This window comes from Xyrauchen texanus, chromosome 29 (assembly GCF_025860055.1).
Source record: "Xyrauchen texanus isolate HMW12.3.18 chromosome 29, RBS_HiC_50CHRs, whole genome shotgun sequence".
In the NCBI taxonomy this organism is placed as follows: Eukaryota; Metazoa; Chordata; class Actinopteri; order Cypriniformes; family Catostomidae; genus Xyrauchen; species Xyrauchen texanus.
In genome coordinates, this window is record NC_068304.1 from 19,891,705 (window position 1) to 19,916,588 (window position 24,884).

The 24,884-nt window shown below is 38.0% G+C and overlaps 1 protein-coding gene across 1 annotated transcript in view; it reads left to right on the forward strand.

Moving 5' to 3' along the window:
* LOC127623318 (E3 ubiquitin-protein ligase arih1-like) overlaps positions 1–24,884 on the forward strand; it is a 37,705-nt gene that overhangs the window by 8,646 nt on the left and 4,175 nt on the right. Inside the window, exons 4-13 of the mRNA XM_052097727.1 lie at positions 5,325–5,417; positions 5,798–5,853; positions 6,194–6,260; positions 9,478–9,584; positions 13,633–13,675; positions 14,580–14,651; positions 14,738–14,868; positions 21,520–21,577; positions 22,075–22,335; positions 22,470–22,582. Of these exons, the coding sequence (XP_051953687.1) occupies positions 5,325–5,417; positions 5,798–5,853; positions 6,194–6,260; positions 9,478–9,584; positions 13,633–13,675; positions 14,580–14,651; positions 14,738–14,868; positions 21,520–21,577; positions 22,075–22,335; positions 22,470–22,582 (1,001 nt within the window). The remainder of the gene's footprint in view (positions 1–5,324; positions 5,418–5,797; positions 5,854–6,193; positions 6,261–9,477; positions 9,585–13,632; positions 13,676–14,579; positions 14,652–14,737; positions 14,869–21,519; positions 21,578–22,074; positions 22,336–22,469; positions 22,583–24,884) is intronic.

Below are 24,884 nucleotides of genomic sequence, written 5' to 3' on the forward strand. Positions count from 1 at the left end.
TGGCCGAAGGCCGAATACCGAACATGGTGTTTCACATTTTTTCCATTTTTGACAATTTTTTCACCATTGCATTAATTAAATAGTAAAAAAATTGTTTTTACTATTTTGTCTTGCTTTTCAGAGAAAAAAAAAAAACAAATTACAAAAATCAAATTTAAAAATATTTATTTAACACTGAACAATTTTTAAAGATTCCAGCAGATATTATACAAACAAAGCACAATATAACTTCTATAAATTTACTAAATAAATTAGTAAAAAAAAATAAAAATATATTTGGCCATCTTTGAAGCCCCCCTTCTTGAATAGCCTATGTTAGGCCTATAACTAACTGCTGAAAGTAGTTGTAACTCAACAAAAAGTGCATTGAAATGTGCAAAAAATGCGGATGAACCCACAACAAATGAATAACTGTCCTAGACATAAGCCTACTTAGCCTACTTCTTCAGAAAACGTGGCAGGTTCTTCTTTATGAAAAGTAGCTTCTCTGCTTTCTCACATGAAAGTCGGTTCCTCTTCTCATCGATAACATGAGATGCAGCACTAAACAGTCTCTTGCTGTCTGTGCTTGTGCATGGAGCAGACAAGTACCTGGGATCAGAATAGTTACAATTTTAAATATTGCAGTTTTCTAAAAGTTGCTCATTTCAAAACAAACAATGTCTCAGAGATAATGAAATGGTTGAAAACCGGTGTAGGCCTACTATTTTACTACACTGAAAATAGTACCAAATACATAATATAAAATACAGTAACACTTTACAATAAGGTTCCATTTGTTAACATTATTGCATTAACAAGCATTAACTAACAATGAGCAATACATTTGTTACAGTATTTATTAATCTTTGTTAATGTAAGTTAATAAAAATTCAATTGTTCATTGTTAGTTCATGTTAGTATAAGTGCATTAACTAATGCTAACAAATACCACTTTTGATTTTAACATTGTATTTAGTAAATGTTAACATTTAAGATTAATAAATGCTTTTAATAAGTGTTTTATTGTTAGTTCATGTTAACTAATAGCCTATTAATGTTAACAATAGAAACTACTTAAGTTTTACCAAAATATAAATAAAATCTTAAATTCATTTCCCATACAAGTAGCCTACCTGCGTGCCATCTGTGCCAGGTCGGGAAAGCGACCTTGATTGGTCCTCCAAACTTGAGAGGGTTATTGCTCCTGGGAGTGGGGACTTCTGAGAGATAAGCATCTAACTGTTGAGCTGTTGAGCTTGTCCTCTGTCTTGCAAATGGGTTATTCTCTTGGAGGATCTCATCGAACATGTCAGACAGCGAGACGGTGCACGGCTCATCTGTAGTACGAGCCCGTTTTCTCTCTGCGCTGTGCATCACCTGACCGTCTCCATCACCTAGCGGCTTTCCCAAATCCAACTCGGCCTGGATCATTTCTCGTGTGCGCAACTTTTTCCCCACATCCAAGTAATGATCTTTATATCGTGGATCATACAGTCGCGATACAGTACAGGGGTTCTGAGTCCACCTGACTAAATCGTGTGCTGACAGCCTCTAAGAGCGCACTTTTAGTTGTTTTCACTCCGTGGTCTGTTTCAGCCTCTTTGTTTAAAAGTCGCTTTAGTGCTGCAAGTAATGGTATAACGTCTGCCACAGATGCATCAGATGAGCTAATTTCTTTTGTTATCTGCTCAAAGGGGGCGAGAAGAGAGAGAACGTTCTCGATTAACACCCACTGGTATGCGGTGAATGTCGCGGGCAGATCATGATCTGCTATGTATGTAGCCAGGACTCGCTTTTGTGCAAAAAGGCTTTCCAGCATATAATATGTACTGTTCCACCTTGTGCTCACATCTTGTTGGAAACGTTTTTGTGGCGTTCTGAGCTGTTCTTGGATAGATTGTAGACGCGCATAGGCAAGCGGGGAATGTTTGAAGTGGCCAACAATTTTCCTGCCTAACGCTATCACATCCGCTATACTGCGCTGACTCAACAATCCCTCGTTGACTGCCAGTTGAATTGTGTGTGCCATACACCGTATGCCTTTCAGATTGCTATCTTCCATGGCTTTAGCCATATTTCTTGCGTTGTCACTGACTACCGCATGCACTTTAGATCGGTCGATATGCCAAGTGTCAAACATGTTGGCGAACGCCTCTGAAATGGCTGCAGCTGTATGGGACCCTCTAAACTCTTGTGAGTGCAGCACAATCTTTTGTAGCTTGAAATCTGTGTCGATCCACTGCGCAGTTAAACTCAGCATACTGGTGGGGCTTACATCCGAGCTCCATATATCAGTCGTGAAGCTGAGGGCTGCAATATCTGTAGCCAAGAGCTCATGGACGTGAGTTGAAACGACGTTATACATCTCAGATAAGCACACGTCTGAGAAATGCCGTCTACTAGGTATGGTGTAACGGGGCTCAATATGGTCTATAAGCCTGCGAAATCCAACATCCTCTACAACCGAGAATGGTTGATCATCCAATGCGATGAATTCCATTATCCTTTTCGTAATGCCTTTAGCTTTGGCACTGTCACTGGCAAACTTTTTGGCCTTTTCTAAGAAGTCAGCCACAGATGGAGTGGGTGTCCTGGGACTGGGAGGAGCTACTTTTCGCTGCTGTTGCTGCCGCAGTGTCTTTCTCGTACTCTGCATGCTGCTTGGGGTGTCTTGATTTTAAGTGATAAATTAAACTTGTAGTGCTGTAAGTTTTTGCAGATGCACCCCCTCTGGACAATTCAGCAGAACAGTGTCTGCAAACGGCCGTTTTTGCCTCTTTCTCGGACACTTTAAAGTGCTTCCACACCGCCGACATTTTTGCTGCATTTATAAAGCGCGCGCCTCTCACTCACGTTACTATTTGATCGCGTCATCAAAAACGTCATTGTTCGGAAAAATTTATTCGTTCTTTTTACTTATTCGGCTGAACACCGAAAGTGCTTATTTTGTTATTTTTGGCCGAATAATTTCGGTTGCCGAACATTCGGTGCATCCCTATTATAAATCCTTATTCAGTTATCACAAATGACTGGAAAGGTCATGGAAAAGTCTTAGAAATTAATTGGTCAACTAGTGTGGGAACCTTGACTTTCAGATTTTTCAGAAATGGCAACATCCATAGATATCGTCTGGGCCTATAGGAAACTCATGCTCTGGTTCTGTGGTTTTTTGAATCACATAGCAGTGTGGACAGGTTGGACATAAAAATAACTAAATGTTGTTGCAATGTGTGATATGTGAGAGGTGGTATGCAGTACATTTTGACATCTGCGTTTGCATGTTAGTCCGCTCTGTGCTGCACACTACGGTTACTTGGCCGCAGGAAGGATTTCTGATGAGCTGCTTTCACCGCTAATCTCTTCAATGGATTTCTCAGTTTGTATACAAAGCGGCAGAGGAACAGGAGGGTCTTTGGATTTGCACCTTGAGAAATGTTGTGTGTGAGTGAAAGCGAGTGGATAGATTAAGAAGGTGCATGGATGCATATATTGTTTGATCAGATTTTTCTAGAGAGACAGCAGCTATCTGAAATAAAACTCTGGATTAAGTTGCAGCTGGGAATTGGAAGCTGCTTGTTCTATTTATTCCTTTGGATCGCAATTACGAAGTATTTAACAGTAGCAGCAACCAGTGGAAGTTGCTTTCTCACTGCTTGTGTTCTTAAAATAAACAGAGAGGTTTTCAAGGTTCATTTGGGTAACACAATCCAACTTAAAGGTGCACTCAGTCATTTTGATTTGTTGTGTTAGCCAATTTGGCTTGGATTTATATTCACTGTTAAAAGTGTTGATGCATAATTGTGCAAAAGAAATAGTTTCGGTTGGCGAAAAAGTTGTGCAAATGTGCTATTTACAGTCAGCCAAGATTAATTTATTCTCTGAGCGAGAGTCCAATAATAGGGAGGCTACTGAGATGAAATGAGAAGTATTTGGCTGGTTAAGTGATCTCAATATGATAGCACCAATAATGCAACCCATAGTAATGCAATAATGCATATGTAGTAATATAAAACGGCTTTTATTAGGCTTCTGATTTGGATAACAGTTTTGAAAAATTTATATTTTTCAAAAGTACTATTAATTTCTGTATGAATAAAACATTTTATGTAGACAAAGTTACTGAGTGCACCTTTAATATAAGGCAGCATGTAAAAGTCAAAGGTTTGATATTGATGGATCTGCTTAACTTCAATCAGATTAAGCGAATATGTAATGTATTGGTTTATTAGGCCATTTACTAATCTCAGGTTCTCATTTTGTTGTTCATTCATTCATTAATAAAGCTGACCACCACTCAGTTCTCATGAGATGTTCCCTTAATACCATTAGTGCCTGTGGTGTTGTTGTAAGCAATGCTCTGCTTACGTCAGTCCTACCACAAATATTAAGCTGATTTATCTTCCTTACCACATCGCCTGTTCCCCCTAGTGAGACAATCTGGCCTTTACTACATAGGAACCAGAAGATATAAAACATGTCAAAGGGATTCTTTGAAGGAGTAGTAGATAAGCAGTATGCTGACTCTTCTGTCACCTGTTCAGAACTGCTTTGTAAGATTCTTATTTGAGCCAAAACAACAAAACAGTCTTGTTGGCTGTATTGATCTGTTGAAGAGAACAAGGATCATTGTGTTTCAGGAGCACACCATATAGCTAGGATTTTCTGCTTTTCTGTTCTACATGTTCAGTATATTGCAGTGTTTGTCATTTAATATGATCGTGTTATTGATTTAAATTTTCTTCGATTGTTGACATCTGTAAAACTGTAAAGACATTTAGTGATGTGGGTGGTGCACACAGTATGACTTGTATGGTGTCACATAAAGTTGAATTTTGGAAATTCTGCACCCCTAGCATCACCAAATGGAATTGCAAGAAAAATCGCTGTTTTCAAACAGGTTCCAGAAAACTCCATTTGGTTGTGCAAACAGATAGTCCCGTCTCAAACTCTTAATTGGTTGTACAAGTGTTGCTTTGGTGCTTTGAATGGAACACTCAATCAAACTGAGCAAAGTTTGTTGTAGCAGTGTTACACTTTTAGGTGAAATCAATCTACAAATTAATTATTTAAAGTGCCTCTGCACATTAGGATGGGGTAGGAGAACATTTTAATATTGAAAAAATTATACACGTCAGCTTTAAATCTATGTGTCCCAGTTTCGAGTCTATGCCCTGTCTCCAGTATTATTTCCTAGCAATTCTTTACTGTCCTGTTTAGTTAAAATTAAGAAAAAAATTTGATTTCTAAATGTGAAATTGTTAACCATTTATTACAATCATTTATACTAATTGCAAAGCATGCTCGTTTCATTATTTGTAACTTTCCTGATTGTTCTTTTGCAGTACTTCACTGGTCTGGAATGTGGGCACAAGTTCTGCATGCAGTGCTGGGGAGATTACTTAACTACCAAAATCATAGAGGAAGGAATGGGACAGGTACATATTCAAAGTCTTTCTAAATAGAGCACCGATGCCTTCAGACCTTCTACTAACTGCTAGGTACCAAACCATTAATCAGTCTCTTGGTGTAGACTTTGCATTAGACTATGCCTTAAAGTCATAATAATATTTCCTGAAACATCCTGTGTATGATTGTATCTATTTAGCATGCAGCATTTGCAGATTTCAGTTTCTTGCAACTTGTATGACTGCATATAGTCTGTCAGTGGAGCCTGACAGTCTCAGCTGGTGTAAATCCTGCAGCTATTTAGTATTTATCCATTCACGCTTGCTGTAGCAGCTTTCCTATGCCTGCCAACTGACATTTTGCCTGTTCTTCTGACCTATTGTAACAAGCTTGTTTGTTTCCATTGTAGACCATTTCCTGTCCTGCTCATAGCTGTGATATTCTGGTGGACGACAACACAGTCATGTAAGTGCTTGAGAAAATAATCACTTGTTGCTTTTGAGATCTGAAAACTTAATTGAATGAGGTGTCTAGTTCATTTAGTAAGTGAATTTCTTTAGTAACTCTAAACTCTTTAGTAACTCTCTTGCTGGAGGTGTGAGTAACAGCATACCAATTCCTGTCAATTCAGTTAGATTATTCTTGATCCACACATATGATCTCCCTGCTTATTTTATATGCTGGTACAGGGTGTGATCATTTACTGTGCACTTGGCCTTGATGTATAATGAATATAGGCTAATATTAAGAAGCATGCATGGCTGTTTTTTTCCATGATCTAAATATGTTTCAATTCTTTCTCCAGGAGACTGATTACAGATTTGAAAGTGAAGTTGAAGTATCAGCATTTAATAACAAATAGTTTTGTAGAGGTATGTTTCACCTCAAGGCACTACTATACACCATGGCCCCTTAAAGTATTTGAACACTTAAATCTATCCAAATGACAATGCATTTGATCACATAATATACAATGGTGCAAGTCACTCTCCCTGTGTGACTTAATCATAATGTTCCACTGAGTGCGGGCGTACACAGTGTGATTTTTGGCTGTTGTGTGAGCTCCCGACTGTTTTTTTCCAGTTGGAAGAGATTGCATGGAAATTGGTGCTCGTGTGGTCGTAGCTCGCATCGTGTGAGAGGAATTATAAGTGGAGCCAAGTGACTTACGAGCAACTCACGACCTCCCAATAATTTGTTTAACTGTCTAAAAATGTGGGTGTTGTCGGCTTGAATTTGTGAGGTGTGTGCGGTTGAACGAGTCGATTTCTACATAAAGTTGACCAATCAGGAGGTGTTACAACTCACACGATCAATGAAAACTGTGTTCATGAAACTTTTACACATTTGGAAAAAATGGTCATGTTGAAACTGTTTTTCCCATATTATTCATGACCACACCACTGAGAAGGATTCTACAGAAAGGTCATGCTGTTCTCTGCTCTTCAAACAAATAACTAGACAACAATATTTATCACTGATGGACAGAGTTTTAAAATTTCCATCTATCTTTTTCGTCATACAGTTGAAGTCAGAAGTTTACGTTCACTTAGGCTGAAGTCATTAAAACTAATTTGTTAACCACTCAACAGATTCGTATTAGCAAACTATAGTTTTGGCAAGTCGTTTAGGACATCTACTTTGTGCATGACACAAATATTATTTCCAACAATTGTTTACTGACAGATTGTTTCACTTTTAATGTAGTATATCACAATTCCAGTGGGTCAGAAGTTTACATACACTAAGTTAACTGTAGCTTTTCTGTAATTTTAGAATTACTGAAAATTATTTCAAGCCTTTAGGTAATTATCCAATTAGCTTCTGATAGGCTAATTGGGGTCAATTGGAGGTGTACCTGTGGATGTATTTTAAGGCCTACCTTCAAACTCTGTGCAGCTTTTCTTGACATCATCTGAAAATCAAAAGAAATCAGCCAAGACCACTGAAAAACCATTGTGGACCTCCACAAGTCATCCTTGGGAGGAAACAGTTAGACAAGTATCTATATCTACACTAAAACGTATCCTATATCAACAAAACCTGCAATACTGCCCAGCAAGGATGAAGCCAATGCTCCAGAACCTCCATAAAAAAGCCAGACTGCAGTTTGCAATTGCACATGGGTACACAGATCTAACTTTTTGGAGAAATGTCCTCTGGTCTGATAAAACAAAATTTTAACTGTTTGGCCAGAATGACCATCATTATATTGGGAAGAAAAGGGGGGAGGGTTGCAAGTCGAAGAACACCATCCCAACCGCGAAGTATGGGGGTGGCATCATCATCATGTTGTGGGGGTGCTTTGCTGCAGGAGGGACTGGTGCACTTCACAAAATAGATTGCATCATGAAGAAGTAAAATTATGTGGATATATTGAAGCAACATCTCAAGACTTCAGCTAGGAATTTAAAGCTTGGTCGCAAATGAGTCTTCCAAATGGACAATGACCCCAAGCATTCCTCCCACAGTTTTGGCAATATGGCTTAAGGACAACAAAGTCAAGGTATTGGAGTGGCAATCCCAAAGCCCGAAAGACCTGAAAAATCATGTGCGAGCAAGGATGCCAAGAAACCTTACTCAATTGCACCAGTTCTGTTTGGAGGAATGGGCCAAAATTCCAGAAACGTTTTGTGAGAAGCTTGTGGAAGGCTACCCAAAATGTTTGACCCAAGTTAAATCATTTCAAGGCAATGCTACCAAATTCTAACAAAGTGTATGTAAACATCTGACCTACTTGGAATGTGATGAAAGAAATTAAAGCTGAAATAAATAATTATCTCAACTATTATTCTGACATTTCACATTCTTAAAATAAAGTAATGATCCTAACTGACCTAAGACAGTGAATGTTTTCTACGATTAAATGTCAGGAATTGTGAAAAACTGAGTTTAAATGTATTTGGCTATGGTGTATGTAAACTTCTGACTTCAACTGTACTTTCTTTCATTTCAGTTCTAGGGCTACATATGTGTGTAGCATCTGTTATAATTGTATATGCAGACAAGTGGATATGTGATAGATTTGTTTTAACTCCCCAAACATGTGTCATTCAACCTGTCATTAAAACGCTGCACTAAAACCACTTTTAAACTTTGCAACGTGTGGCTTCACATGGACAAGACCTCACAGATCTTCTTCAGAATGTCTGCTATCAACATGCAAGCAGTGAAACAGATGAGAAGGACGTGGCTCTCATCATATGAGAAACAAGGGCAGCATCGTCAGCGAAGAGTAACTCTTGGATAAGTTGCTCCGCTGTCTTGGTGTGAGCCTTTGAACAGGCTGCCATCGATGCGGTATAGGATATAGACACCGGCCTCATCATCGAGGTCTACTGTGGACCTTTGGAGCATCATGCACTTTCTTTTTAATCTTGTACATTTTAGGCACTTTTTTATCATGCAGTAACTGTCAGCAACACACTGACGGTATGATTGATGCAGTCATGAAATCACAATTTGTAGTAATTACCCATATATACCCATATATAATAAATATATATATATATATATATATATATATATATATATATATATATATATATATATATATATATATACATATATATATATTATTATTATTTATTTATTTTTTAAATCAGCAGATGAGTTTTCAGCTAATGCAGCCCCTGGCCATGCCAGTCTTTTTTATTTCTAAATCACAAGCTACAAGGATTAAAGCAATCTCCTCCTCTGGCTTTGTCTTATAATCGTCTTATCATGCAATTGCTTTGGAATTGGCCAGGTTGTAAAGTCGTTTTGTGTACCACTGCATCTGTGCGATTATCAGATAAACTGACTCGCAACGTGCAGGCGCACACGACCTGAGTGAGAAACAGTGTCAGAACTCGCACCATGTACGCCCAGCTTAAGTTTGACAACATAAAAGTGTCCACATATTGTTTTATAGAATATCACCCCTTTTGTCATTCAAAACCAAACCAACTTATTTTTACGAAATTTTTTGCTTGAAAAGTGTGCTTGTGCTGTCTTTCTTTAAAATGGCAGATACCAAATTATGCAGCTGTTTCCATTGAGCCTTCTTAGGTGTAAGGTTTGTTTACTCTTATCCCTCTTCCTCTGCAGTGCAACCGACTGTTAAAATGGTGTCCGGCACCTGACTGTCATCATGTTGTCAAAGTACAGTACCCAGATGCCAAACCTGTACGATGCAAGTGTGGTAGGCAGTTTTGGTAAGACACTGAAAAGTTGGTGAGATCAGATACTTCTGGTGCTTGACCTCAGATCAGGTTTAGGGCTTCCACCAACTCAGGGATGTCCTGTCTGGCCAATGACATACTAGAACATGGGAGACTCCTCTAGATGGCACTGGTAACCATATCCAGTTATTATAGCAACCTGTTTTAAGATATTTACCTGTTCCTTTAAAGGTGAATTGTGTAATTTATGTGCTACTACCATTACCAAATGCAATTGCAACAGTGACTGGTGTCATATTTCTTGCTTCCATTATTCGAACCAAAAGCTAGTTACACCCAGGGCTCCAGACTGCGACTAAAATGGTCACAAATGCGACCAAAAATCTTGTCACCATATGCTACAGTCAGTTTGTGGGCGTTCTTATGCGGTTTCATCAGATATAATTTAGTGAGTTATTGAGTACATCTATAGAGTGTGCACCAGTGTGTGTTGCGCCGTTTTCATCTGTTGTGATGAGTTCGCAGCAACGCATGCAACACCAACAAATCCAGCACGAGAGAGTTGTGACCAAATTACTCTTTTGAACCGGAATGAATCACTAGAAAAGAACTGGGGGTTTGAACTCAGGAGCTCAGGTTAGTTGTGTGAATCAGATTCACTTTCTCAGCGAATCGGCCATCAGTGAGCTCTCAACTGCGAGTGCAGACATTACAAATAAAGAGTCCCATGTGTATTTTGGGCTTCTTTATAATTAAAGGTCCCGTATTGTGTACCACTTTTTTTCTCCTGGTAATTATTGTTTGGGATTGGAGTAGCACAATAAACTGCATCTGGGATTTCATTCAATTTGCACTCTTGTAGTCTCTGTGTCTGGGCCATCTGGTAACGGTAAAAGACTAATGCAATATTGTAAAACAATTTATTTACTGCATGTATATACTGTATATATATACTGTGTATATATATATATATATATATATATATATATATATATATGAGATCAAGCTTTTGACACTTAAACATTTTATTAATTAAAAAAAAAGTATCTCTTATATTTGTATAAATTATGAAAAGGGTGTGAACATTTGAGACAAAAGAGAATGCAATTTTATCTTCTCATCTATATAATGTATACTGTTTATTAAACACCAATTAATGGGTTATAAGCTGTCTTCCTTCTGCTTTCTATCTTATTTCTGAACAGCAATCTAAGTCGAGCAATTCTCTGTGATTTGGCGACTAAAAACAGCCATTTGGCTCCTTAAAGTTTCAGTTTAGGAGCCAATGGCTCTTTAATAATTTGTTTTAGTCTGGAGCCCTGCTACCCCAAACTCAGTCCATTGATTGAGACAATATTGCTACTTTGGTCTTTTCAGGGTGCTCAAATGAACTGGAAAATGTTTTGATGGTGCCATTGTTTACAATTTTTAGGGAAATCAACCTAAGAATTGCTCACTTATAGTTGGGATAGGCAAAGTATTTTAAGATCGGAAGAATTAAACACATCACCTAATTTTGTGAAGCAAAGTAGGGATGGGAATGGACCTTTTTCACAGACTGGAATGACGTGTGTGACGAGGAAGAGGGCATTTCCCGGCTGTGAGGTTGCACGACCGGGTCGTAAGTGTGCATGTCCGGTGCCGATCAGCAGGAGAGTGAGATAAAGGGGAGCCGGAGATGCCAGTTCGAGAGAGAGAAGCACGCAGCCCCGTTGCTTGTGTCAGTGTTTGTTTATTTTAAGTTACGTTTGACAATTAAATTTGTTTACTGTTCAGCCGGTTCCCACCTCCTTCTTGCCCGTCCTTTTAACTGTTATAGTGGTGCCGAAACCCAGGATTTATTGGAGGATAACGTCGTCATGAACTAGGCGAAGTTATCAAGTCCCTCGCTAGCATCCAGCAAACACAACACCAGGCCCTCATGGAGTTATGCCTGGAGCAGAACAGCATTTCTAACTCCTGCTCAAGCGGAGCACCGACAGGCGTTCCGGAGCCTGATGGACCGAGAGTGGGCTGCAGCTGCGACCCCGGAGCCATCATCATCTGTGACCCTCATCAAAATGGGACCAAGCGATGATCTTGTGGCCTGTCTGTTTCCGCTCCTCCTGGGAAGCACAACTAGCAGCCCAACAGCTTCCTGCCACAAGCTTCTTCAAATATCGAGATCTGAAGATGGCCATCGTGTAACAGTTTGACAGTATTCCTGAACAGAACCAGCAGTATTTCAGGTCCCTGAAGTTCAGGAAACACGGCCGCCCATTTCAGCTCCGGGATCCCTGTCAGAAATGGTTGCTGGCTGAGGCAACCTGCGGCGCTGTGAATATCATCGAATTGGTGACACTGGAGCAATTCATCTCCCAGCTTCCTCTGGGAATGGTAGAGTGGGTCCGGTGCCACTGCCCGGCGTCGCTGGAGGAGGCCTTCCAGCTGGCCTAGGACTACATGTTTCCTGGAGGCAGCGATACAGAGACTCTTCCATCTCTATGTAATATGTATGTTCTGTTTGACTTATGTTTGAAATTGGGAAATAAACTGGAAAAATTCCTCTCGCTTTTGTTGTTGACATCAACAACAAAAATAATGTCGCTTCTTGCATATCCTTGTACTTGAAAACCATGAACAAAACTATGCAACATAAAAGAAAATGCAACCCAGGATACTTTAAATACTGGTTACATTTTTATTATGGTGGGTCGCCACTTGATTTCACTTACAGTATATTTTAATTGTTAATAATTATAGGACATTACCTTAAAATCTCACACTGATGTTATTTTTAATTTAGTAGTTAATTTAACATGCTATGCTAACATGTAAACTAACATGCTTTAGTTATATAACATGTTATTGTTACATGCTATTTTTAAATCATGTTTATAATTCTATTTATTATTATAATTCTGTTATCTTAATTATTCTGTTTATTTTATTTTCAAAAGGGAGACATTTTTATAATAAAGTGTTTGCTCTACCTAATCAGCTTTCAATACTTTAAGGGTCATTGTAAATGATGATAATAATAATAATTGTGTAATACTGTATACCTTGAAACCGTGATATTTTCTGAGACTGTTATCATACTGCGAAACTCTCATACCATTGCAATCCTAATTCCAATACTACTTATAGAGATTCTTGCTTAGTGAATCTCCTTAATTCTTTTAGTACTTTTGAAGAAGGTTCTGTACCAGTTATTTGCAATTCATATGAACAACCAGCCAGCAATTACACTTAATTCACAAAAGCCTTAAATACAAATTAGTGTAGTAACAATTCTTGGTTCATTTCAAGTTGGATGTAATGAAAATAATGCTGATGTGGACAGAACACAGTACAAAAATACTCAAAATGTGTTTACTGCTCCAGAGAAAAATATATTTGAGCTAAATCTGAACCGAATGAGAAGAGAGGGAAAGACTGGGTTCAGTGAAATAATACGAGACTATAAATAGATAACTCATCCTTCTATTTTGTTGTCCTTGCTGGTTGCACAGAATAACAACCATACTGTGAGGCATGCGGTCCAATTTGCAAACAAATTGCTTTTATGAGCTGGTTCTTTCTATCAAAAAGACTCCTGAGTTAGTCTCAAACCCATGATTTATTGGCTTGAATCTGTTTAACAACTCGCTAACTTACTGACTTAGTATCAGCTGGAGTGGTTCTTGACCTGTTCACTAAATGGCAAGTGTACCACTCTTTGCACACAGATTGTTTAATGGCCAGATATTTAGTTTGTTTAACCCCAGATACATGTTCTTGTCAATAATACCATGTATGTTATGCAATGTCAGGACCTTCCAGAGTAAGTGTGTTTCTTATAAAGTTTTTATTGGCCAAAATGATTTATTGTCCAAGTATGTCTAAGTTTGTGTCTCTGCCTGGAACTTTATTTTTAACTCAGATTTTTTTAAAGCAAGTTTAATTTTTGAATTGAGGGAAATAAAAGACAGAGACTTGGTAAAAGTGTTAATGGATTGTTCGGAAGCTTTTGTATAAAGATGAGTTACATGTCCTTGAAATCTGTGTTTATGATGAGAGAGAGAATGCTAACATGCTCTCAATTAATTCCTCAATGCAGCTTCAACTGTGGAGAAAATTGGCATGATCCAGTTAAGTGTAAGGTATGTTGAGACCATATCTTTCTGATGTTTAAAGCCAGCTAGAATTGCTCAAAGGGGTTGTGAGTGTTTGAACCTATCAAGCAATTTTTGTGTCATTTGTACATTTATTACTTTAGCAAAGCTTTTGTTGTTATTTCTTGCAACATACTTTTCTATAACCACACCCTTAATTATTTAATTTCTTCACTTTGACCTGAACACTGAAAGCCAATAAAAAGTTCTTATTGAACCTAGGCAGTGAGTTGATTTTTCCTTAGAAGAACTCCCCAATTCCAATGCCATGCTTGATCTGATAATGGACTTCTGTTCTGAAATAAACTAATGCACATTAAAAGTAGAAATGGCTACTGTGTTTGATATGGCTAGTGTTTTTTGTCTGAGCAAAGAAAACTGACTACCACCTCTCCTACTCGCAGCATTATGAGGCTGTTCTGAGACTTGCCTTAATATTGTGGGGGGTAGTCTTGACAAAAACAAAGGAAGCTTCAAGTCCCTTGTGCTTCTCATATGGGTATTACAATCATATTTCATTGCAAGGGAACAAGTGATCTTCATAGGCATTTCCACAATTCCCTGCTCTTGTACAAGTTGTTTTGACATAATATTCCATAGCATCAATCCATCACTTGCTCAACCAAAATGATTGTTAAAAATTAAATTTATGTCACTATTTAATCCCCCTCATGTTGTTGCAAACCCATTCTTCTGTGGAACACAAATGGAGATGTTAGACAGAATGTTAGCCTTGGTCACCAATCACTTTCGTTACATCTTTTTTTTTTTTTCCATACAATGAAAGTGATTGATGACAGAATTTTCATTAATTATCCTGATATTGTAAGAAGAATAAAAGTGAATCAATTCATTAACGTCCTCTGGCTTTATTTCCCTGCTACTTTTCCAGTGGCTCAGGAAATGGATTAAGAAATGTGATGATGACAGCGAGACATCAAACTGGATTGCTGCAAATACGAAGGTCAGTGGTATGGCTTTGATGTTGCAAGACTTTCCCATCATTCAATGACCCAGAGAGATAACGTCCGTCTTCCTTTTGTGTGACAGGAATGCCCAAAATGCCACGTCACCATAGAGAAAGATGGTGGCTGCAACCACATGGTATGTCGGAACCAGAACTGCAAAGCAGAATTCTGCTGGGTTTGCTTGGGACCCTGGGAACCACATGGATCCGCTTGGTACGTCCAGATCCTTGGCTTTCCTCAGCTCACTTCTCTTCTCTGATGGGCTTTCAAGTCTGACAGTAACATTACAACTGAATTAATTCTGTTTTAATTGTTTGGTTGTTTTAGGCAGTATGGCAGACTTCATTATGCATTCCTGATTGGCTATTACTTTAGAAATGCTGAAAACCTAAATAACTTATGCAGTTCATACAACCCCAATTCTAAAAATGTTGGGACAGTATGGAAAATGCTGATAAAAACAAAGATTCTGTTCACCTGTACAATTTTAAAAGCACTTCAACAACACATTATTTTAAGTTGTTTCTTGTGAATATAATAGTTTGTTTGAAAATATACACATTTCAAATCAGATTATTTTAAAGCACCCCAAAAAAAATGGGACATTTGAGTGTTTACCACTGTGCCACATCTCCTTTTCTTCTAATAACACTAAAGCATTTTGGAATTGAAGACACAAGTTTGGTAAGTCTAGCTAGCAGAATTTTCCCCCATTCATCCATTTTGCAGGTCTTCAGTTGTGTGTGTGTGTGTGTGTGTATGTGTATGTATATATATATATATGTGTATATATACAGTGAGGAAAATAAGTATTTGAACACCCTGCTATTTTGCAAGTTCTCCCACTTAGAAATCATGGAGGGGTCTGAAATTGTCATCGTAGGTGCATGTCCACTGTGAGAGACATAATCTAAAAAAACAAATCCAGAAATCACAATGTATGATTTTTTAACTATTTATTTGTATGATACAGCTGCAAATAAGTATTTGAACACCTGAGAAAATCAATGTTAATATTTGGTACAGTAGCCTTTGTTTGCAATTACAGAGGTCAAACGTTTCCTGTAGTTTTTCACCAGGTTTGCACACACTGCAGGAGGGATTTTGGCCCACTCCTCCACACAGATATTCTCTAGATCAGTCAGGTTTCTGGGCTGTCGCTGAGAAACACGGAGTTTAAGCTCCTTCCAAAGATTCTCTATTGGGTATAGGTCTGGAGACTGGCTAGGCCACGCCAGAACCTTGATATGCTTCTTACAGAGCCACTCCTTGGTTATCCTGGTTGTCTGCTTCGGGTCATTGTCATGTTGGAAGACCCAGCCTCGACCCATCTTCAATGCTCTAACTGAGGGAAGGATGTTGTTCCCCAAAATCTCGCCATACATGGCCCCGGTCATCCTCTCCTTAATACAGTGCAGTCGCCCTGTCCCATGTGCAGAAAAACACCCCCAAAGCATGATGCTACCACCCCCATGCTTCACAGTAGGGATGGTGTTCTTGGGATGGTACTCATCATTCTTCTTCCTCCAAACACGGTTAGTGGAATTATGACCAAAAAGTTCTATTTTGGTCTCATCTGACCACATGACTTTCTCCCATGGCTCCTGTGGATCATCCAAATGGTCATTGGCAAACTTAAGACGGGCCTTGACATGTGCTGGTTTAAGCAGGGGAACCTTCCGTGCCATGCATGATTTCAAAGCATGACGTCTTAGTGTATTACCAACAGTAACCCTGGAAACGGTGGTCCCAGCTCTTTTCAGGTCATTGACCAGCTCCTCCCGTGTAGTTCTGGGCTGATTTCTCACCTTTCTTAGGATCATTGAGACCCCACGAGGTGAGATCTTGCATGGAGCCCCAGTCCGAGGGAGATTGACAGTCATATTTAGCTTCTTCCATTTTCTAATGATTGCTCCAACAGTGGACCTTTTTTCACCAAGCTGCTTGGCAATTTCCCGTAGCCCTTTCCAGCCTTGTGGAGGTGTACAATTTTGTCTCTAGTGTCTTTGGACAGCTCTTTGGTCTTGGCCATGTTAGTAGTTGGATTCTTACTGATTGTATGGGGTGGACAGGTGTCTTTATGCAGCTAACGACCTCAAACAGGTGCATCTAATTTAGGATAATAAATGGAGTGGAGGTGGACATTTTAAAGGCAGACTAACAGGTCTTTGAGGGTCAGAATTCTAGCTGATAGACAGGTGTTCAAATACTTATTTGCAGCTGTATCATACAAATAAATAGTTAAAAAATCATACATTGTGATTTCTGGATTTGTTTTTTTAGATTATGTCTCTCACAGTGGACATGCACCTACGATGACAATTTCAGACCCCTCCATGATTTCTAAGTGGGAGAACTTGCAAAATAGCAGGGTGTTCAAATACTTATTTTCCTCACTGTATGTACACACACACACACTGTAAGACTACTTAAATAGGTACACCTGTACATCTACTTATTCATGTGATTATCTAATCAGCCATTCTTGTAGCAGCAGTGCAATGCGAGTTGGGAAAAATATGATCTCAGTAATTTCAACCGTGGCATGATTTTTGGTGCCAGACAGGCTGGTGAGTTCTCATCAAAACATCATCGACGTGCAGCAATGACAGCTTTGCAGATCCTTGGCATTCTAGCTAGCAGTTTGTCCAGATACTCATGTGACATTTAACCTCACGCTTCTTGTAGCACTTGCCATGAATTTGGCTGTCTTGTCGGGCACATCTCACGCACCTTAGAGTCTAGCTGATCCCATCAAATCTCAGTGGGATTAAGATCCATAACACTCTTTTCCAATTATCTGTTCTCCAATGTCTGTGTTTCTTTGCCCACTCTATCTTTTTGTTTTTATTTTTCTGTTTCAAAGTGTCTTTTTCTTTACAATTCTTCCCATAAGGCCTGCACCCCTGAGTCTTCTCTTTACTGTTGTACATGAAACTGGTAATCAGTGGGTAGAATTCAGTGAAGCTGTCAGCTGAGGATATATGAGATGTCTGTTTCTCAAACTAGAGACTTTGATGTACTTATCCTCTTATTTAATTGTACATCTGGCCTTCCGCATCTCTTTCTGTCCTTGTTAGAGCCAGCTTTGTCTTTAAAGACTGTAGTGTACACCTCTGTATAAAATCTTCAGTTTTTTGGCCATTTCAAGCATTGTATAGCCTTCATTCCTCAAAACAATGATTGACTGACGAGTTTCTTGAAAAAGTCGTTACTTTTTTGCCATTTTTAACCTAATATTGACCTTAAGACATGCCAGTCAATTGCATACTGTGGCAACTCAAAGTCAAACACAATGTTAAGCTTAATTTAACAAACCAAATAGCTTTCAACTGTGTTTGATATAATGGCAAGTGATTTTCTAGTACCAAATCAGCAATTTAGCATGATAACTCAAGGATAAGGTGTTGGAGTGATATATGCTGGAAATGTCTAGATTTACAGTGCATCCGGAATGTTTCACAGCGCTTCACATTTTGTTATGATACAGCCTTATTCCAAAATTGATTAAATTCATTATTTTCTTCAAGATTCATAATGACAAAGTGAAAGAAGTTTGTTTGAAATCTTTGCAAATTTATTAAAAATAAAAAACTAAATAAATCACATGTACATAAGTATTCACAGCCTTTGCCATGACACTCAAAATTGAGTTCAGGTGCATCCTGTTTCCACTGATAATCCTTGAGATGAAGTTGATTGGAGTCCACCTGTCGTAAATTCAGTTGATTGGACATGATTTGGAATGGCACAAACCTGTCTATATAAGGTCCCACAGTTAACAGTGCATGTCGGAGCACAAACCAGGCCACAAAGTCCAAGGAATTGTCTGTAGACCTCCGAGACAGGATTGTATCGAGGCCCAGATCTGGGGAAGGATACAGAAAACTTTCTGCAGCATTGAAGATCTCCATGATGTCAAGCAAAGAGCCACTGAGTTTGAAGGTAGGCCTTAAAATTCGTCCACAAGTACACCTCCAATTCAGTACACCTCCTATCAGAAGCTAATTGGCTTAGTTTCTTAAGGTTTACGTCACTTTCTTGAATTTTCAAAGCTGCTTAAAGGCACAGTTAACTTGGTGTATGCAAACTTCTGACCCACTAGAATTGTAATCAATTAAAAGTGAACCAATCTGTCTGTAAACAATTGTTGGAAACTTTACTTGTGTCATACACAAAGTAGATTTCCTAAATGACTTGCCAAAAGTATTGTTTGCTGATATTAAATCTGTGGAGTGGTTAAAAAAAAAGTTTTATTATCTTTAAACAAGTGTATGTAAACTTCTGACTTCAACTGTATTTATACAGTTGCAATCAAAATTATTCAACCCCCTGTCCAGCAATACGTTCTGGTGATGTGAATTAAAACACATCAACTAAAACCTCTGTAAAAGGTTAAGTACGTTTTTCATACACATTTGAGTGATTTTGAGAACAAAGGTTTCAGTTTACCCAAATAAAAAAATAACAATCTCTCCACAAATGTCATATAAAAAAATATTCAATCCCCAAAGTCAATCGTTTGTGGAGCATGCTTTACCCTTAATAACATCAAATAAATGTTTCAGGTACGTGTTCTCAGGCTTCGGACACTTCTCTGTTGGAAGTTTTACACATTTCTCATGAACAAAAGCTCCTTGCTCATGTCGTGGCAGATTCTTCAAAACAGCAATCGAAGCGTAGGTGAGTCAAACATTTCTAGGAGGCACGAAGTTTCTGATTCCAAAACTAAACTTTATTATTAAAATAACAAAGCCGAGATGGTTCATGAAGCATCTGTAATTAGACGCTTTAGAACATGCCTATTTATACAGTTTCTGTTCTCTTTGAGGTTGGCCTCTTCATCCAATAAAATTAACCCATAATATCATCCAATAATATCATCCAATGAAATCTTATGCCTCGATTATTTACGTCATCACTCCTAACAGGACGTCCTTGCTTAACTAACTTCAGTTGTTGCAAAAGCATAACTATTTCATTTTATATGTATAAAACCCACTGTAATCACTTAACATGGTTACATATTTTATATTAACTAAAAATCATTACGTTCCGCATTAATTTGATTAGTATATTAAATTATTTCAGTTTTTTGGTCACACAACACATCCCTGTGAGATGGAGAAGTATGCATGCTGCCACATTTGGTGTTCTTTTTTTATCCTTGAGACTTCCTTTTCCTCTTGACGCATGCACCCCGATTCATCCCAATACTCCCTATACCACATATTGTCTGCATAAAATCATGCATTGTCTGATTCTATTCTATTAAAAGTATTCAGAGAATTGTCCTTAAAAGGAGAGACAGAGAGAGAGACTGTGACTCTCTAAGCTGTATTTTTCCATTGTTCTGCAACTTGATTATCAAACTGAGTAAATGATAATTAAATAAATGATTAAATATGTAACGTATTGAATAACGTTCATAATGCAGTTGATCATAGTACGTTGATTACACATTTTTAGATCATTGCATATTGCATACATGTTAATGCAACCATCAAAATTAACTAAATGATTAAATTAAATTATACCATACTCATTGACATTCTTTGGTTTCTGTGCTGCCACTGCTTCCTTGAAATACCAACAAAGATTTTCAATAGGATTTTAATGATGGACTGAAAGGGCCATTCAAGGACATTCCACGACCCATCCCTGAAAATTTTGGACAACTTGGATGTATCCTTGGTGTTATTGACTTGCTAGAAAGTCTAGTGATCACAGAGCTTCAATTTACACATTGAAGGCATCACATTTTTGGCCAAAATACCTGAAAGAGTCCATGGTGTCAGTCCCATAGTCAGGATAAACATTATTATCAGGAAGACTTGCAGACTTGAATGAAATTTAAGCTGACATTTATTTGATGAATATAAACCGTAAAGTAATGTCTCTCTTTGGCGTAGGCCCCATCTGGCGGTCCAAAGAAGTTGTACTCAGAACCGTCATATCCTGCCAGAGAATAGGAGGCAGGGGCGAGGAGCCTACCCCCATGCAGGACGGGACTCAACTGGTGGTGGGGTGGTGGAGGTTGCCGTGTTAGCAACTAGATAGATTGTGAGCAGATACTGATGTGTACTACAAAATCACTTGCCATTATATCAAAAGTTTAAAGCTATTTGGTTCGTTAAATAAAGCTTAACATTGTCTTTGTATTTGTTTTTGAGTTGCCTCAGTATGCAATAGACTGGCATGTCTTAAGGCCAATATTAGGTTAAAACAAATGTCAAAAAAGAAACCGCTTACTCTAGAAATTGGACAGTCAATCATTGTTTTGAGTAATGAAGGCTATACAATGCTTGAAATTGCCAAAAAACTGAAGATTTAATACAAAGGACAACACGCTCTAACAAGGACAGAATGAGATGTTGAAGGCCAGATATACAACTAAATAAGAGGATAAGTACATCAGAGTCTCTAGTTTGAGAAATAGATGCCTCAAATGTCCTCAGCTGACAGCTTCATTGAAATCTACATGCTCAACACCAGTTTAATGTACAACAGTACAGAGAAGATTTTGCAAGAATTGCAAAGAAAAATACATTTTTGAAACAGAAAAATAAATAGTTAAAGTGGGCAAAGAAACACAGACTTTGGACAACAGATCGTTGGAAAAGAGTGTTATGGATCTTAAATCCATGGAGCTTTTGTGAGATCAGCTAGACTGTAAGGTGCATGAGAAGTGCCCAACAAGCTACATTTATGGCAAGTGCTACAGGAAGCATGGGGTGAAGTGTCACATGAGTATCTGGACAAACTGACAGCTGGAATGCGAAGAATCTGCAAAACTGTCATTGATGATTACTGAGACATAATTAGCAAATAAATATAATAGTTGAAATATGTTTTCACCCATAGGTACAATTGTAATCGCTATAACGAGGATGATGCCAAGGCAGCCAGGGATGCTCAAGAGGTAAAAAATATAAATACAGGTTCCCACAGTCATGGAAAACCTGGAAATATCAATGAATTCAAAAATTCTGATTTCCAGGCTTGGAAAAGCCATGGAAATATATATATATATGTATATATATTAGTTAATATAATTATTCTAGTTATTCACAGCTCTAAAAATGTTTTAGGCTATTAAATACTTTTTGTGAGTTTAATCTCAATAGTTATTTTTAAAAACTCTTGTCCTGTAATTGCAAACAACTGGAACGGTTATGGGAAAGTCATGGAAATTAATTGGTCAAACGATCTGGGAACCCTGATCAGTCCATTTGTGCTGGTATTCAAACGTGCAAATTGTAGTCTCATTATTAAACAGTTGGATGATCACATGGTACATTTTTATTATTTTTATATTATTATTATATTATTTAGATATTAAAACATTTTAAAATTACTATAGTTTACAACTAAGCAGTTTGTAATGTGTGCATGTGTTCACTCGTACATGTTCTGCAGCGTTCCAGGGCAGCCCTGCAGAGGTACCTGTTCTACTGCAATCGCTACATGAACCACATGCAGAGCTTGCGCTTCGAGCACAAGCTGTATGCGCAGGTCAAGCAGAAGATGGAGGAGATGCAGCAGCACAACATGTCATGGATTGAGGTGCAGTTCCTGAAGAAGGCTGTGGACGTGCTGTGCCAGTGCCGCTCCACGCTCATGTTCACCTACGTCTTTGCGTTCTACCTCAAGAAAAACAACCAGTCCATTATCTTCGAGGTAAACAGGATAATGAGTGTAAACTTTGATTCTTGTGATTGCCTGCTGTCAGCTTTGACAGGTTCTTGGATATTGTTGCTAAAACATGGGAAATCTGCAACTTCAAATGTTGGTTGGTTTATGTTTGTGTCCAGAATAACCAGGCAGATCTGGAGAACGCTACAGAGGTGTTGTCCGGATACCTGGAACGAGACATCTCACAGGATTCTCTGCAGGACATTAAACAGAAAGTACAAGATAAATACAGGCAAGTTCACATGTGGCACTGTTCTTTGTGAAGAGCAACACTACATCAGTGAATTAACATCAACGTGTCATTGGCAAAAGATGAAATAGAAGTCTGACGACACTTAAACAAGGGGTTTTCAAAATGTTTAATGCCAAAGACCCCCAAATATGATGATTCCTTGGTAAAGGACCTCCTTCCCAAAGTATAAAAGCAGGTATGTATTGTCATCCTGATTGCGAAGATTGTTACAGTATACAGATCCATTTACACTGTGTGATGAAATAATTGGCATTTATTTGTCATTTTTATTTTTGCCAAACCAAATTATTAAAATATTATCTGGAAAATATTTAATTTTCTTTCTTTCTTTACCCAACATCTGAATTTTAGAACAACTTTTTAAGTACACTTTTAATGTATTTGTATAGTGCTCTTTACATTCAATTTGTTCCTAAGCAGCTCTTTAGAAAGTAATGCCATTCAAACAGTGAGCACGCCATAGACAACAGTGACCGTGAAAAACACAAATGACACACATCAGTGTTTCCAAAGGTCATGGACAACCTTAAATATACAATTTAAATTTCCAGTATTGGAAAACTGTATAGATATGTTTTTTTTATTATTATTTCTTATACAACCCCCAATTTCCAAAAAGTTGGGACCGTATGAACAATTCTAATAAAAACGAGTGATTTTTAAATTATATTCACCCTTTACTATATTGAAAGCACCACAACTACATATAATATGATGTATTTCCTTGTGAATTTCATATTTTTTTTATTAATGTACAGTAATTTCAAATCTGATGATCGCAAAACAGGGGCAATTTAAGACTAATAACAATTTGATGAGTTGAAGTAACAAGGAGATGTTAAACAGTTGAGACAATCGTGTCATAGTATATAAGATGCCTCCAAAAACAGCCTAGTCCTTCAAGAGCAAGGATCATTCAAGACTTGACAATTTGGCAAGAGATGTTTCAGCAAATAATCCAGCACTGTAAAAACAATGTTCCCCAAATACAAATGGGAAGGATTTGGAGCATTTCACCCTCTACAGTGCACAATATACATTTACATTTATGCATTTGGCAGACGCTTTTATCCAAAGCGACTTACAGTGCACTTATTACAGGGACAATCCCCCCCAGAGCAACCTGGAGTTAAGGGCCTTGCTCAAGGGCCCAACAGTGGCATCTTGGTGGTGCTGGGGCTTGAACCCCCGACCTTCAACCACTGAGCCACCACTGCCCCCAATATAGTTAAAAGTTTCAAGGAATCTGGGGGAATCTCAGTGCATAAAGGGCAAGACGGAAACCACTTATGAATGCGTGTGATCTCTGATCCCTCAGACCTCACTGTCTTAAAAAAACAGAAACATGAATGAATTATTTAGAATATCAATTAACCTAGGTAAAAAAATATATTAAGTATAGAAACAACAGATAATCACAGTATGATATACAGTATCGGATTTGGTGTAAAGTAGTACATAGAGAAGTATTGTTTCATTTTGAAACCTTGCCATGCACAAATTGACCCCTCGCTAAGCTCCGCCCAACTTGGTTACGGTTGCTCGCTCTGACAAGCTCTGCAGAACTCCCCATTGGAATGAATGGGAGATTGCTGTGAACGGCACTGGTTTTTGGCAAAATATTCTCAAACGGATTAGACCATATCCGTGGGCTGCAATGAAGACTGACACTGTAAGGCATATTAATCTGTTATGAGTTTTTTTTTTTTGTTTTTTTCAAATAAATTGTTCAGTTATACAGTAATTTGAAAACTGTGGAGACTGTGAATCAGAATTGAACCAAACGATCATCAGTCACATAAAAAGAGCTATAAGAGAAGCTTCATTTGATCGTGATTACAAACCTCATAACATTAGTGTACAGGTGAACAGAACTGTTTATTACATCTCATGTCACACTCACTTTGATGCTGTGAACTATTTACTATCACCTTTACTAAGATCTGAATCAATACATAAATGAATTTAACTTTTTTTTTATATAGTTATTAGATTTAATGAGAAATTACACATTTTAATCCATTGCATGCTCTTAAGATTTATCGAAAGCCTTTTCCAAAAGAAAGAATAAACTCAGAATGTATCCTCTCTATGTCATACCTCATGTCACTTAAATTTCACCCAGCAACAATGGTTTTTAATAAAGTTATTTTTTATAATTTCTATAAAATTTTGCTTCAAACTGCTCAAACCCACATTACTCCCATTTACTCTCATCGGAAAACTGCAAACCAGTGTCAGAAAAATGGCAGGTGGCAACAGTTGCTAAGACAGGATTGGT